The following is a 17,700-nucleotide window of genomic DNA, read 5'->3' as shown; positions in this document are numbered from 1 at the left end:
AATGAAAACATGCTCACTCAAAAGAAGCAAACCTATAAACAACAGGAGGTAAACCATGCCACAGTATTTTTAGTACACAGGGTAACCAAAAATAAACCTCTATAATCCACAAACAAATATCAATACAGATGGTTAAACAAGCATCTGCGGCACCTGTTGAAAAGCACTCAGATGAAATCATCATCTCTAAAGCCACTGATATCATGACTGCCTTGGTTACCATGGCCTCCCATTACAGGAATCAATATCTAAAGACACTGTCCTCATTCCAATGCATGAGATTTGGGTCACAGCTGAGCAGTGCATGCAATTCAGCACATCAAGATTATATACCACTGGTGCATAACGATCAAAGATTAAACCGGGGCAAGTTGTCACATTAAGAAGTTGACATTATTAGTGTTATTATTAAACAAATTAACAGTTTGTTAATAATAATAATAACATGCAACACAACGATTTATTGTAAAAAAAATAAATAAATAAATAAAAAAAATGATTTGATGTTACCTTTTCCATTTTGGGTGTTTTTATTAATTATTTTATCATTTAAGTTTTGCTGAAAAGTCTATATCATGCTGCTTAATGGCACGTTCAACATGTACTGCTATTGGGGCATGTTGTCACAAAAGGTCAACGGGTGCTCAATTAACTATATATTTATTCCTAGGCAAAAACGCTGGAAATGTTCATGGGATTTTTTTGGAGCCAAGACATTAAACTATGCGACTGTACAGAAAATTACTTTCAACAATAACACTACCCTGAGAAATATTTACTGGAGTAAAAATGTGTGACTAGCCTCGGTTCTCATATCCATTACCCTTTTAATCGTAAACACAATAAAGATGATCATTTTAGCTACACAGGATTAAAATTACATGACTTCCAGATTGTTTAGCCTCTTAATGGACTATAGAATGAAGTGAAAACCACACTTAATCAAAATACTATCAATATAAGCCACTGTCCTAGCAGCATGGTGTATTTATAAAGCGCTCGCGCCTCCAGAGGAATGCGCGCGCTCAATCCTACTGCTGGTTAACGCCTTTAAACCTTCAGTTCAGACTTAACTAACATCAATATGGTGACAGTTTAGTGCTGAACTCAATCCTAAATGCGATTAAAACTGTCAACCGAGCCTATTCTGTGTAAAACTATACCGCCAAACTCTGAGTGCGCAATTTTGCGCGAGCTCCTTGCGATTAAAAACAACGTAACGTTACTGCATCATGGACATGTCAAACAAAAGCGACCCTTAACTGCAAACAATAATCATAAGGAGCATAAAGAAACATACCAAGCAGTTTGCATTAGTTTTTGGCCATTAAACACTTTAAATACTCGCCTGGTACGTGTAAAATCTCGTCCCGTTCGGCGGGTGGACCTTTGGGGAGTTAGTCCCCGTGTTCATGTCTGAGAAAATCATATTTCCCCCAATGCAACGCAGAAGTGATCAGCAGTATGTCTCCAGCTGCACAGTATGAATTAAATCCTTGTCGTCAAGTTCAACTGATCACAGATCAGTGTTTCCCCAACTGACGCTGGACTCCTCGCATCCACATAGAATGACAGAAATTATAACTGCGCCCCTTTTTATGCACGTTGTATGAATAATAAGTCAGTAAAACGCTGACATAATCAATCAGGGATGTGAAATGTCACTGATATATACAGCAGCAGGCTCCATGATCACAGCACGGATGCTGTGTACCCGTGTGCTGGACCAGCCCATCTGTTCGATAAGCTGCTGCCTCCTCACATCATTATGCAGCATCACTGCCGGTAAACCAATCGGATATTAGAATCCGACGTGGGCGTGGCTACATGGGTACTCTCCCTGTTTATGCTCAGAGATAGTGAGTTGCATATTTATGAGCTGCGTGCGATTGTATGTTTTAGGGTCCCATAAACAAATATATAAATGCCCTCTAGGGAAACAACGCTCCTTATTTTAAAGTATTCAATGATAACACCAGGTGCCAAGTACTTTAGGAGTATTTTGTAGGGAAAACCAGGGTTAGTACATGAAAAAATACTATAGTAATTTATAGTAAATACTATAGTGTTTTTGAATCATACTATAGTAAATTGTAGTATTTTATTATAGTATTTGCAACAATTTGTTAGTGAATGCTACAGCATACTGTAGTATTAACTATAGTGAACTGATAAACTGTAATAAATACTGTAGTATACATTAGTTTTTACTACAGTAAACTGTATTGTAGTATAATATAGTCTACCCTATAGTTGTAGAAAACTTAGTACAGTATTAGGTAAAGTAATTTGTTTATATTACTATAGTTGTTATATTACCACAGCAACTATAGAATTACCACAACAAATTAATTCAAGTACTTTACTATAGTATAAGTAAAAAAATACTATGGTAATTTATAGTAAATACTATAGTGTTTTTGAACCATATTTACTTTAAATTACTATAGTATTTTTTCATGTGGGGTTGACACTTTTTACTCCAGTAAATATTTCTCAGAGTTATTTTTGTCGATTTTTATTTAAATTAAATTCATACATTTATACACACACACACACACACACACACAAACACACACACACATATATATATATATATACACACACACACACACACATATATATACACACACACACATATATATATATATATATATATATATATATATATATATATAACTAACAACATGTATATAACAACATGTTATATATACCCTGTTGCTCATCATCCTTCAGAGTGATCTTGTGCTTTCGATTGCAAAGTCACAGGGAATTTTGTCAGAAGTATTAACTCTGACATAAATGACAAACAAAATATGGACTGTGTATAAGTACAGAACATGTATGTTTATACTGTTTTGCAATTATTTAAGATTGTTCCAAATACAACTGCATTCATTGCATTTTCAAGGTCTCCAGTCCCAGACCTGCTTTTAAAAACAAGAGTGTTTAGGATCAATATAATTCGCCAATTCACCTCTTTAAAAAAAAAAAAAAAAATGCAAACCAACCATTTAGAATGGCTTTAGCATTGACCAGAATAAGCTTTCTTTCAGTTAATAAGGAGCTCTTTTAATTTAGTGTTTCTATTGACATGGGCACACTGGAGGGACTCGCTCAATTTGGCTCCATTTCTTGGCTTTTCTGAAAATACATGTAGCCATTGTTGAGGAAGATAATCAAATCTGCAAAGGCTGGCTTAGCAGAAGTCCATTTACCAGACTTTATTCAATCAATTTCATACATGCCTCTCAACATGTATGGGCCATGATGGTGAGCACGCTCCTTGAATTGTACAAGTCTCCATAAGTGCATAGATTATAAACCAGTAAGTAATCTCATGGGATAACCATGCCATGCAATACCTGTAGTTGACAATACAATCACAATTTGTGGTTACTAAGGATTCTAAATGGTTTTAGCATGAGGATATGCAAGACTCTAGACATGCAGTATCTCCTTTAAAGAGGACCTATAATGCCCCTTTTACAAGATGTAATATAAGTCTCTGGCGTCCCCAGAATGTGTCTGTGAAGTTTCAGCTCAAAATACCCCATAGATCATTTATTATAGCTTGTCAAATTTGCCCCTATTTGGGTGTGAGCAAAAACACGTTTTTGTGCGTGTCCCTTTAAATGCAAATGAGCTGCTGCTCCCGGCCCACTTTCCAAAAAAGGGCGGAGTTTTAACAGCTCGTGCTTTGGTTGCTCAACAATAACAAAGCTGGAGAATCTCACGCAGCCAAAATGATGATTGTCAGTAGTGGTGTTCAGGCTTACATTGTTCAAACCGGAGTCAGAAACTGATGGAGAGACTCAGGAAGAAGTTACAATTTATAGAATGCAACTGGATGTTTCTGAATGGTTAGTGGATAAATGTATGTAGTTGCTGTGGAGTTGATTCAACTCATCGACTAGCATGTGCCGTCATGTTGATCTTTTGTGTAAATCCAGCATTGAATTGACCCTCGTTTGTAAAGCAGTCTGGCGTAAAATGACGACATGACAATAACACTCTACTAATAACAACTCTTCCTCTTCTCTAAAGCAGCCCAACATGGCCTCACCCCCTTTGTTGCGTGTTCTCAGGGGCGGTGTTTATGTAAATTTTAGGGTTAGTGATGTCACAAACCCGGAAAGAAGCTGGTTGTAGTCTCTACCAGTCGTTTGTTGTAGTATTTAAACAGCAAATTCTTTAAAAGAAAATCTCAAACAGCAACATTACACACTAACTAAAGTTAAAAAAGTAAAATCATAATCAACCACCCCTTTAATATGGGATTTTTCCTCCTGTTTAAGTGAAACTGGAAGCAAACATTACTGAAATTCACATCCAAAAGGGCATCTGAGGTATTTTTTCCATACTAATACATATTTTGTCCTTGTCTACAGACTAGCAATCATCTTTAGATGAGTTTCAGTTCCAGTGGATGACTAAAATAAAGAATAATGGTGCTATTTTTATTATTTTTGCTGTGATTCTAGTATAAAGGTTTTAAACCCTTGTGAAATATGCTATAATCGAAACACTGACTCGTAACACTGTTTCCACTAATGGGCATCAGCAATAGTCTTATGAGACAATACTATGAAGGCAGCAGAAAGATATGAACATGCTACAATGGATAATTTTGAGCATCTCTCAAAAATCTTTCCTCCCTAAAGGGGGGGGGACTGATCTCTGCTTCCAAATGTCCTGCCAGGGTACAAAGGCATAGAGATGCACCAGATGGGGCTTCTGAGCAACCTGAGAGGACACACAGAGAGAGAGAGAGAGAGAGAGAGAGAGAGAGAGAGAGAGAGAGAGAGAGAGAGAGAGAGCATGCGTGGGCTCTCCCCTTGGGGGTGGGGGGGGTACGCCAGGCCAGGAGGCTTGGATTGTGGCCGCAAAACATGCCAAGCCTTGTCACTCTCCCTACTATAAAAACAGCAGCAGCCTCTGCTAGCACAGATGTGTCTCCTTCACTACTGCCTGAAAAACAATTCCAGTCTAGCCAGAGGATATTCTCCCCCAAATATTTCTAAGCACGTCTAATATGTCTAAACATCTTTTTTATGACTTCAAAAAATGTGAACATGCGTATAAGATGTGTGTCGACGGTAATGAGACGTGTGTGAAAGGACTTGGACCCGAAAGCTTATTGGTTGAAAACGGCCAATGAAATCTCTCTGTTCTGTTCTAATGACGTCACTGATGATATCACAAAGGAACTCCATCCAAGACTTCCCTGGTTCTTTCCAATGCAATCATTCAGCTTCTCCGATTAAAAAAAAAAGAAAGAGATATGACGAGTCATGTAAATCAATCTGTAACTGCTCACAATTTCATATTTCTTTAACCTGGTGATTTAAGAAATAATGATGCGTCTGCAAGTGTGCAATTTTTTCAGTGTTAAAATATTTTCTCCTGTCCCATATCCAATGCAGAGACAACTGTAAGTTAAGTGAACAATTATTATTTTTTGTACAAAAGATTTTATTATATTAAGAAATGTTATACTGTTAATCAATCAGATTTGTACATAATATTAAAATGCCATTCAGTACTCAAATATTTTCTTCCAGAATTTTGCACTGTACAGTATTTCATCAACTATCATATTGTTTATATGTGCAACTATAGAATTTCCATATCCTGCTTAATTTTTTTTTTTTTTTGTGCTTTAAAGTATTTTTTCCTCATCAAAACATTTTTCACCCATAAAGTTCACCCAATTTTTTTTTTTTCATCATTTAATTTAGGCTTTTATTCACATTTATACAACAGTTTATTCTGGTTCTCAAATCTGATTGGCTGAGAGGTCTTTCCAGCCATGCGATATTCTACCAGTATCGCCACGGGAACCGTTTCACCATTTGAATCACTCCACTGTCAGCATTCTCACAGCGAGTGTCATGGTGGACGACCAAACCCACCATATTTTTATAGATACTGTTATTTTGTAACGGAATGTAGTTTTGATAGTTTTTTTTAGAAGAGAATTTAGTTGTTTATACCTAAGATATGTGATTTATATGTAAACATAGTGCGTCTATTTAAAAATTTGTTTAGGTGCTTTCGGAGAAGTGAGCTCTAGGCCGTCAGCGACCGTTCAGCGCTCATGTACCCTCAGAGAACAGCTTCATCTCGGCCAGTCCTTCGGGAATTTGCCACTGGCTCTTATGTAGATAGTGTTTAAACATAAAGGAATAATTTGTTTTGGGTATATCAAACGGGCAATCTTTGATCTTTTTAATCTATTACTTGTTCCAGAGCTATAGATTTGGCTTAAGGGCTATATTAAGTTTCATAACTTTAAATTGAAATTAAATCCTGTACTAACTAGAGTGCTGATTTTGAACTGTTTGCTGTGTTTATTTCCTATTTTAATTCTTATACTGTCATAATGGCTATTGTTGTTAATTTAAATATTATTGTTCAATAAATAATATTTTATATAAATAACATGCCATATTTTTTGGCATTGAGAGAGTCCATTAGTGATTTTGACTTCAGTGAAAGTTACATTAATACGCCATTAGATGGCGGCAAAGACTGTCTTTATGAGTGAGTCGGTCAGTCAGACTTTTATATTGAAATGGACTGAAACAAGGAAGTTGTTTTTACTTTAAAGAACATCTTACGAGACACAACTGACAAATGCATTGACTAGAGCTGTCATGGGAGTAATGACAGCCTGATGTTAAAAGGACAAAGACAAAGATCGCTTTCCTCAGCAGACATTCAAACTGATTTTGTGATTATGAATACAAGATGAAGAATATCGGCTAGATGCAGGTAATACTCTTGCTCAGGCGATCTCTCTAATAATACTCTTTATAAAACGGATAGTTCCGGCCCTTGATTCTGATTGGTTGCGCCACGTTCGAAGCTGTTGTAAAACTCCGTTCTGCATTGTGCCTAACAACGCCCCTTACCTGTCATAAATATATTTACTGTAAACCAAGGCTTCTTGGGGCTTATTGCTTTAACATATTACAATGAGTTTCAATGAAGTGACTCAACGTTTCTTTCTTTACTAGTCACATTTTAGAATTAGTAACAGAGGTTTGGGCTCAACTGTTAAACTGTCAACTTGAGATTTGAATCCATGGTGGAAGGAAGTAGTTCCTCTCAAAAGAGGATTTTTATAGACAATCCGTTGTGGTTTCTTATTTATTTACACACTTGTGCCGTCGAACTGTTGTATAAGTGCAATATCACACTCGTAGCCGTGCGATATGGCTGTATATCAGCACGCTGTGATTACTTATGACCGAATCATAGCCATGCTGATATACAGCCATATCGCACGGCTACTCATATGATATTGCTCATATAAACATTAGTCAACGCACATATTAGATATAGTAAAACTCAACCATTCTTGCGTGACACTCAAGAACAAACCTCATCGGTTCTTGCTTGTTAAGACAGCACATCTGAGCTTCTGTTTACCATATTTAATGTGCTCTGCATGCGTTGATCAGTATTTATATATGAATGAAAGCCTTATGTGTTTGGAAGTAAATGGTGACAATTTTCATTTTTGGGTGAACTATTTAAAAAAAATATGATGTATTTATACAATGACATTAAAATTATTATTCCCTACTACACACAGTCATACAGTACTGTATATAAATTGCACAACAATGTCAGTGCAGTACAGAGAAATTTAGCAGCATTCATTCATTCATTCATTCCTTCAAATTAGTTTGATTATCACCTACTCACACTCCAATTTGAGCCTTAACAGGATGTGCAAAACATGAGCTCTCACAACAATCAAATGGGCAAAACAAATCAATTTCCAGTTTCTAGGTGGCCTCTCATCCGTCTGATTCCATAAGGACTAACAAGCATCTGTGCCTGAAAACACTACACCACAATTAGAGCCGTTATTCAATAGCGTGTCAGTGTGTGTGCATCTGTGCTATGGAGCAAAGCTGATGTCTAATTAAAAGGAAACATGTAACCTTTCTTTTACGAGAGCTTGTTACAAGCAGGTAAACTGTCCTTATTAGAGTCACTGCCTACAGAGAACACAACATCCCATTCCACAGATGTAATATTAACACATATTGATTGTAGCAGCTACTATAATGAGCCGGCATTCTGACGCAGAACCTGAAAGCACTGAACGTAAACAACGTACCAGAATGACACAGAACAGAAGATATTTTTGTTTTGTTTTTGCCAACAAAAAGCATTCTCGTCACTTCATAAAACTAAGGTTGAATCACTGCAGTCATGTCGACTATTTTAATGTTGTCTTTAGTACCTTTCTGGACCTTGAAAGATTTTAGTTTTTAGTGTTTAATTTTTTTTATTTATTTTGATAAAATAATATAGAATTTTAATATCAGCCAATTACCAGTTATCAGCCATAACATGAATATAATTATCCAGCTTATTAGTATCAGCTAGAATTTTAGTATAAATTGGTACAGACAGATATTCTGGGTGGAATGGGGCAAAAAGTTAGAAGTTTTTGCATTCCGTTCCACCTGTGATGAGCAAACCATAAAAACTGACAGCTGCTTGACTGTGACAAGTAATGTAATGTTGCTAGGGATCCAGTGTCAGCATAGCATTCAAATAGGCAGGATATTACAGAGGGGAATAGCGTTAGCTTTATATTATGAGTGCAATATACAACAGTGCAAAGCAGCAATACATCCCATCCCATTCCAAACCAAACAAACTATACGTGCTCTGAAATGTATGTGGATTTATGTATGAATTTTGATATTGGGGGTTTAGTGAATTGTTGTTTATTTTATACTATGGCTCTGATTATGCAAACATCATCTTTTGCAACTTTAGACAGATCCATGATTCTGTAATTGGGTCAATGACATGACGGGTCATTTTTTTTGTCCAAAAGGCCTTAATAATAATAAAAAAAGGAAGATATGACATCCAAAGTGTGTAAGGTAGTACAACTAGATCTGTTTTATTGAATTTATAAGGTTTTAATTACATTTTGCTACTTATAAAGGTATTTTAAAGATTCTGACGTGTCAAAAGGTCATTCGGTTTAACCTTCCAAAGGACAATACAGCCATTTCATTAGTGATTAAAATATCTTAAATGTAATAAATGTATATATTTTTATTCTGGCATGATTTTATATCATATATCAACATAGTGCAAAATGGTAAATTACGTGTAGAAGTCGTTGCTTTGTTATGAGAAAGAATGTCCGGAAAAATTAATTTCATTGATGTCATTCGGAGTAACCAATATAAAGGGACCATTTTGAATCAAGTCATGCGGTCAATATCATGTGACAGGATGTGACATCATTCAGACACCTGCAAAGGACCACGTGGTCATGAAGCAAAGGTGCTAACTCTCTCTTAACTATTTGAAAAATTCATGTTTTCACTTGCTCATACACATGTCCCGAAACATCAGGTCATTCAGTTCAACTGCTATAAAACATGGAAAATGTTGTAATATTAAAAAATTTTAAAAACTAAATATAAAATGTTTGATTGTCCTTTTATTAGCTAGCTAGCAAGCTAACTAGCTAGCTAGCTAGATATCAGCCTGTTAGCATTGTTTGAAAATATCGTCATTCGGTATAACCAGAGGTGTCATTCGGTAAAACCGAAATTTTGGTTAAACTGAATGACTTTTTTGGTGATAAATTTTGTCCATCTTGTAAAAAATGACAAAAGCAGTGTTAATGGATTATAAAAACCACATAATCTCATTGGTAACACTTAATAAAACTTCAAAATTAATTAATATCTCCATTATGGTTTTTTTTTTTACACTTTTAAAAACCTTATTCGTCAATGACCCATTTATAAATATAATATGCAGCATAAAAAAGTATTTACTGAACAAGGTAAATACATGCTGCAATGTGCTACATTCTCAGTTTTTTAATGATGCATTTTGTGTTTAAAGTTGTAGAACTGAATGAGACATTGCTTCTTTTGTATTATAGAACAAAACAATCTGCAATTATAGTTACATACTCTTGCACACATACCCAGGGAAATATTGAGATCATACTCAAAACCCCAAACATAATTTAGTGCATGCTATCTGGTCCCCCTAAAGTAAAGTAAAGTAAAGTAAAGTAAAGTAAAGTAAAGTAAAGTAAAGTAAAGTAAAGCAATATAAAATAGGTTGGTGACCTCAGCCAGATTGATTACTGTCACCCAAACAAATCTAATATTATTTTTTGTGTTTGTCTCAGTACATGTGTCTATAATGTATTTATTTTATATTGTTGAGTGATTCTGTTGAGTAAGCGCAAAAGAGTTATGTTTATGGTTGACAATAGCAGTTGTTATTGGATAAAGATTTTTAAATTCACTTTGTAGAGGTTGCTGGGGTGGATTTCCATTTGTACTAGTCTTTATTTAGAATAGGGGTCTTTTTTCATGCCAAGCACCCTTGGAAAATAGAGAAATGGTGCATTATTTATAAAAGTGAGTGTTACATTTTAAAGGGTTAATTCACCCAGAAATGAAATTTCTGTCATTAATTACTCACCCTTATGTTGTTCCAAACCCGTAAGACCTTCGTTCATCTTCAGGACACAAAATAAGATATTTTTGATGAAATCCGAGAGGTATATGACTCGTCCATAGACAGCAATTTAACTACCACTTTCAAGGTCCAGAAAGGTACTAAAGACATTGTTAAAACAGTCGATATGACTGCAGTGGTTCAACCTTAATTTAGCCTGGTCTATAGTACCATGCATGTAGTACCATTTTAAAATTATCTTTTTTTTTTAATCATTATTGATGTATATCAATGACCACTTTGTGCCCCACAGTAAATGGTTATTAGCTAGTAAAACAGCATTTAGTAAGATATGTGCTATATAAATTATGACTTAAGATCTTGACTACTTTCCATTACTTTCGCAGGAAATTCCAATTTTAGAATTCTCTCATGTTTTCCCAGGTTGCCTCGATAATGAGGTGATGTTTTGAATCTGCATGTTAATGAATGCTACTGCACATTAATGCATATACATCATACTAATCAGAGCTGAACAGCAGGGCTCTCAGAAGAGTAACCATCAAACATTTCTGTCCTCACACACATCATTTGTAGCCTCTCATATATTTGAACCAATTCTGATTTGCTTAGTCACATTCAGTCTTGACCTCACTGTCTGCTCTTGCATTTTAGATCTAATGAAATCTGATCCATCTGTTCAGACAGTTTGGACAATATTAGAGAAAGCCACATTCACTTTATGGGGAAAGAATGAGTGAAAATGAATGGACACATGACATTGCATACACATCCCAAATGATGAAAACTACTTAAGGTGCAAATTTTAGGAGGATCTATCGACAGAAATGCAATTTAATATACATAACTATGTTTTCAGTGGTCTATAAAGACCTTACATAATGAACTGTCATGTTTTTATTACCTTAGAATGAGCCATTTCTATCTACATACACCACCATTTTGCGCCGCCATGTTTCTACAGTAGCCCTAAACAGACAAACTGCTCTACAGAGCGTGTTTGTGACACCTTTAACAACATTTTTGTCCTGTGTTGGCCACCATAACTTCTCTATATTGCAATTCGCAACCTCACCGCTAGCTGCCGCTAAAATTTACACACTGCACCTTTAAAACCAAAAGTTTCCATCTGATTTTGATCTGATTTCAAACCTCATACCAATGTGTTTTGATTCCCCCCCCCCCAAAGAACATTTTAAAAAATTAAATTCCGGCTAAGTGTTCTTACACATACACATGCCAAATCTTCCTTTGGCGATGATCAGCCTCAATCCTCCTTTTCTGCTCATTGTGTTTGGGCAAAATCGGCTCTACATAGAGATTTCATAGCACGCGTATAGCAAAGTTCCAGAGTAACGAGAGGTTTAACAAGTCCCCAAAAGTATGAGTCACCCTCAAGTCTGCCAAAATACATCACCACACATGCATTAGAATGCAGAGACAGAGAGCAGTCTGCCACAATCTGGAGAGACAGAGAGAGAAAGAGAATATGCCTTATGTCTTCCAAGCTATGTAAGAGTGACCTGGTTATTTTTCAAAAACCGAGACATATCGTTGAGCAAATGTTGACAGAATTTTCATTTATGGATGAATTATGTTTTAAAAACGTACAATTCAAATGTGCACTTATCTTGCATTCTTTTATAGACACAAACACTAAACATGCACACATCTGAATAACAAATACTTCATACAGGCCTTGTGGGTAATCAGGACGGTGTATATTGATTGGACATGTGCAGCTATCAAGCACTATTTAATCATCGCTGATTGGTAGAGGACATGTTGCACAAGCAGGAGATTCTTATTAAATTCTTGGTGTAAAGTCAAAAGGGCACAGCTGTAGTGACGAGGTTGTGACTATTATATATATAATTTTTGCTGTGATGGCAAAGCTGAAATTTCAGCATCATTACACTAGTATTCAGTGTCACATGATCCTTCAGAAATCATTCTAATATGCTGGTTTGTTGCTCAAGAAACATTTCTTATTACCATCAGTGTAGAAAATGAGTGTGCTGCTTATTATTTATTATTTATGTAATGACATTCATACATTTTAGTGTACTTTCAATACTTTGGGGGCTGCTGTAAGTAATAAATATGATTTCAAAGCATTATCTCTTATTATGATACTTCATCGTATACTAAATTTTACAAAACAAGACCAGCTCAACTGAATAATTTCTCAGGACAATCTGTGCTGATGTAAGCAATCAACCTGCCAATCAGAATAACGCTCTCCAAAATCAGAGTGATTGCCTAAATCTTGTATTAAGCGGAATAAAATGCAGTGCAAACCTGTGATTGCACATCTGGATACTGGCTAACCTCTGTCCCTTTAACCATGTTTAAAAAATTAAGATTCTGCATCATTTACTTATCTTAATGTTGTAACTCGTATGACTTCATTTCTTTCGTGGAACATAAAAGGAGAAGTTTAAGAGAATGTTCACACTGCTCTTTTCCATTCAGTGAAAGTGGATGGGGACCTGTGGCCATCAAGCTCCAAAATGAACAAAAGATCAAAATAAAATCATTGTAAAAGTAGTTTATAAAAATTGTGCACTATATTCCAAGCCATAAGATACCTTTGTGTTATAAACAGAGTGAAAATTTAGATATTTTAAGCTTTTTAGGTGTAAATTTTAGATTTTAATGATTTAAAACGCATGGTCTAAAGCGCACGGCGCAAGTGCACTTAGAGCGTGTCCGAATCCACTTTTGCTAGTTTAATGATGGGAAAAATGGTCTGCATGGCCTAAAAAGGGTTGTTCCTATTCTCTTAATGAGTAACGAGTGTGTTTTGGGCGTAATGTGCAATAAACCAATCAGAGTCTCATCTCCCATTCCCTTTAAAAGCCAGTTGCGCTCGCACCATGGTGGATTCGCTATTTACATGGTGGAATTTGAAACGAATTTGGAAACGGATCTGCTCGTGCGCGAGGTGAAAATGCGCGAGCAGACCGTCTACAGGACAAGCCGGATTCCACCAAAGCATTTTTATCTTTATGCACACAATAATAATCTTTTACATTGTAATCCTTTTATTTTTAATATTTGGCATGTTTGTGTGCTGTTGCGCGTCCATGTATGTGCAATAAGCAGAGTGTACGCGTGTTGTGCACCCGCATATAGGCGCATATTGCTAACGCTCCCTTTAATTAACAAAAAATAAATAAATATTGCACCATTGACTTTAGACCAGGTTTCAGTTGGTCAGTGGCGCAGTTTATTTCAGTTGCCTCAAAATAGCAACACGCCAACAATGCGCCTGAACACACCTCATTTTCAGACCAGCACGCCCATGGGCGCACAAATGGGTGCAAATGCATTTGCTATTTAAACAACTTGGTGCAGGATGTGAAAATGATAACTGCGTTGGGTTGAAACTAGCAAAAAACGATTGTATCGCGCCTGGAGTATGATAGGGCCCTTGGCCATCATTCACTATATATGAAAGAGCTTCTTGCACAATTTTCTACAAAGAACTTTTGTCATTCATTTGGGTTTCAAAATACATGATGGTTTATTTGGTAAAAAGACATGAGGGTGAGTCCCTTTAAAGAGAATCTCAAGAGCAGTATTTCTCATTACACTGGAGAAAGCTTTAGAGTGATAATTGGTTTTTCTTCTAACTGTGCCTTTATAATATTCTGAACAAAGTTTGGTTATTATTTTGAGTTTTGAAATTGGTTACTGCGCAAGTGAAATCACGATTTAGAACATGCTCTGGGGGGGCTTGTGTTTGTGTTGTATATTTGTTCTTATACAAATGCTGTGTGGGTGGACCAGCATACAAAACATTCAAACAAGCTCACATAAGAGAAGTTTTTGCACACGGTCAGTGACTCTCATAAAATCCCTGCCAGTACTATTTATATGAACTCATTTGAACAGCATGCCTACGCTCAATTAAAGCTACTTCACGCTTTTATTCATTTAAGCTTAAATTTAGACCTATAATCATTTAAGAATACTATAAAGTGAATGGGCAAAATTAGTATTCAGAGCTAATGCCAAGTTGACAGAATCAAACATATGGTTAGATTCTGTTATTCAAACATAATGCAGAACTGAAAGACCATTACTGAGGCCTGGATTAGTGTGTCTATGTTTTCTTACATGTTTTTAATAAAAATCGATAGTGAATTGAATCAAATCAAGATCTGAACTGAAGCTTGTGAATCAGAATTTAATCAAATCATGAAATCTGTGTCAAAACCCAGCCTTAATTTTTCGTCTATACAATGAAAGTCAATGTTGTTTGGATCCCAAAGTCCTTCAAAATATGTAAAGAAATTCATACAGGTTTGGAACGGCTTGAGTGTGAGTAAATAGGACACAATTTTTGGGTGAACTATCCCTTTAAATGCTATAGACCAGCTTAACAATGTATGTTCTTGGACCAACATCCTTGTTATTGGTACTGGAACAACATTCCTATCAACCAATCTGGATTCTAGGGTTAGGCTTAGGACTCCATAGTGCTAGTCTGACCTAAATTGCACTTAAAAACAACCCAAACTGTGGTTGATATCTTCCTGTTCAAGTGGTTCTTGGTCTGAACAAGCTGTGGATGTGGTTATGCAGGACTAGGGCTTGAACAACAGCAACAACAGAATTAGAGGGGCGTTTCCACTGCCATTTCTCCAGCCAGAGCAGTTTAACACTGCTGGATTATTTATGTGCGCCTGGAGACTCTAATGGCCTGAGAGGAGACGCTTCTGCTATAATGCCTGGCCCTGATCTCCATGTTCCTCTTGAGTTAGTGATCCTCATCAGCAAGAGTGATGGTGATTTAATGGAGGGAGGCGGGGGGGGAGGGATGCACAGACAGTGATGTCATTTAGACAGGTATAAAATAGCCCACGGGCTGATGGGCCACATTAGATGTTCTAAAACCTATGAACTACCTACATAGAGAGCATTTTGAGGCATCAAATGGCAATATTGCATATTTATGCTACCTTGTAAGACATCTTGTTTGGGCAAATTGTAAGGCTGTATCACATGAATCTTTTAGGGTGAAGGTAATCCCAGAATGCATTGGTGAATGGATTTTAAGAGCGATGTAGACTAGAAACATTTCATTTAGTACTGGAAAGCTAGGTTGACATGTCTCTGACAATTTTAGAATTTTTTAAGATTGATCATTTGGCAGTAACCCTATTTTACGAGGTGGTGATTTCGTACTAATTCATACAATCTGAATCATATATAAATGTATGATTTTTAGAAAAAGTAAACATGAAGGTCTACCCCTAACCCCATCCATAAACTTAACTGTCACTGGGACGTAAACAGATTATACAAAAATGTACGAATAAGATTGAATGAATTCATTAGCCACCAATTCACCAAAATGTAAAATAGTTACGAATTGCCATTAGATTATGTTGACAATAATCATTATATTTAAAAAGTTTTGATTGGCAGTCACGGGAAACAGCAGCTTTCAGATTAGAAGCACAATCCAATGAACAATCAATCAAACAAATGAATGAAAGCACAATCAATAAGCAGCAATCCTAATATAGGCAAACATTCTACCACCTAATTAATATTCATGAAAATAGGCTGCTGATAGGCTTTTTAAAAGTCCCTCTAACTTTTTAGACCAATCCTACCAGTGTTGTAATTGTTAACTAAAACTGAAACTATAAAAATATAAGCTGCTGTCTATTTTCATGCTTATTTGAATATGTATATTGTCAGCAGAGCAAAATGCTAACATCTAGCTTCATTGGAATCAATTTAGACTTAAGTCTCCCCCAGTTTCAAATGAGGAACCCTACTTACAGTATGTTGTGCAAAGCTGCTACTGTCCTGTATGTATGACATTTGAAATTGTTCACTTCAGAAGTTCAGATGCTGCCTTAGAAGGTGGATAAACTACAGTAAGGGAGCTCATTAGGTTTTAGAACAGAGCTACTGTCATTTAGAGGCCTTATAAAAGAAGTACATTGGAAGCACAAACAGTAAGTGACAAATGACCAAACTGTTTTCACACAAATTAACTCACCAAAAGCCCCACCTCTGCACTAGCACAAAGCTAAGTTGCTGGCAAAGCCTCCGAATTGCCTGCTTGCTTGTTTTGATTTCTTTTATTATGTTTTAAAGCACGAGATATTGTTAACTCATGGCTTTATAAAACAATAGAAAAGCTGATTTTAGAGGAGGGGCAAAGTTGTTCTAAATTAGTGTGATCAATCTTCAGCAGTGTAAAAACACATCTCGGTCTTGCCTCATGCTGGTCTGTGGGCGTCTCCATGGCAGCGGCTTTTGATTGCTTTTACTTTATTTGCAAGTTGAAAGTCATCACTCTTCGGTGGGTGCTGGGAGATCATCTCATAACTTTCACATTAATGCCCTCAAAACGATGATAAATGCATCTGCGCTCCCATTTTCAGACCGCTTTTGGGAGAACAGCAGTCTTCTGCACTGTTTTTTGTGTCTGTTTTCTACAAGATGGAATTAAAAACTCATAACTTGTTACCAAAAGAGGGATAAATGTGTGCTTTGGAGCTGTGTAAGCAGGTGGTGTCCACACAGCGGGCGAAAATAGAAATCTGAAGGGCACTCAATTAGATGCTGCTGGGGTCAAACCCATGATTCAACGGCGCAAACAACTTGCTCATCATAATTAGTAGCCTACACAGCTCACAAGTTTCTAAGGCTACGTCCTAATTTGAATACTAATGCAGTACACTAAAAGTGCTTATTTCGCTAATCTCTAAGTTTGTGCTAAATTGCTTTGCCATTAAATTAATATTCCAGATTTAGGACTAGTTAAGCTCAATCAGCAAATAATGTTAATTATAACAAAATTTAATTACCACTTGTAAATGCAAAAATATGGGTTAAAGCGAGGCACTTACAATAAAAGCTGTGTAAACATTAAAATACTCACTGTTTCAATAGTATAGCCTCAAAACTAGATTCAATAAAGACAAACTTTGATGTTGGCTTGAGAAAGCCTAGCCAGAAAGTTTGAAAAAGTTTAAAAAGCTTGAAGACTGAAGCAGTTTTAAACTTGAAGTTTGTTTCAGCACGTTGCTAGCATGCTAACATTTTGTTAGCATTTTGCTAACATGTTTTAGCACATTGCTTACATTTTAAACATATCTAGCTCCACTGGAATCAATTTAGACTTGAGTCTCCCATGAGTTTCAAATGTTGTGTAAAGCTGCTACTGTACTGTAT

The 17,700-nt window shown here is 36.1% G+C and overlaps 1 protein-coding gene across 14 annotated transcripts in view; it reads right to left on the bottom strand.

Annotated features, from left to right (window-relative positions):
• ppfia2 (PTPRF interacting protein alpha 2) overlaps nucleotides 1-17,700 on the bottom strand; it is a 188,186-nt gene that overhangs the window by 122,263 nt on the left and 48,223 nt on the right. For 3 of the 14 annotated variants that reach the window (XM_051890703.1, XM_051890704.1, XM_051890707.1), the window contains exon 1: nucleotides 1,349-1,721. The exons of the other annotated variants lie outside the window; for them this stretch is intronic. In XM_051890703.1, coding sequence (XP_051746663.1) covers nucleotides 1,349-1,429 — 81 coding nt within the window. In that variant the 5' untranslated portion in view covers nucleotides 1,430-1,721. Of the gene's footprint in view, nucleotides 1-1,348; nucleotides 1,722-17,700 lie in introns of those variants that run through there. 14 annotated transcript variants of the gene reach the window in all.

The sequence above is a fragment of the Ctenopharyngodon idella genome, chromosome 4 (genome assembly GCF_019924925.1).
Source record: "Ctenopharyngodon idella isolate HZGC_01 chromosome 4, HZGC01, whole genome shotgun sequence".
Lineage (NCBI taxonomy): Eukaryota > Metazoa > Chordata > Actinopteri > Cypriniformes > Xenocyprididae > Ctenopharyngodon > Ctenopharyngodon idella.
The sequence above is the reverse complement of the archived record's forward strand: the minus strand, read 5'-3'. Positions and strand labels throughout refer to the sequence as shown.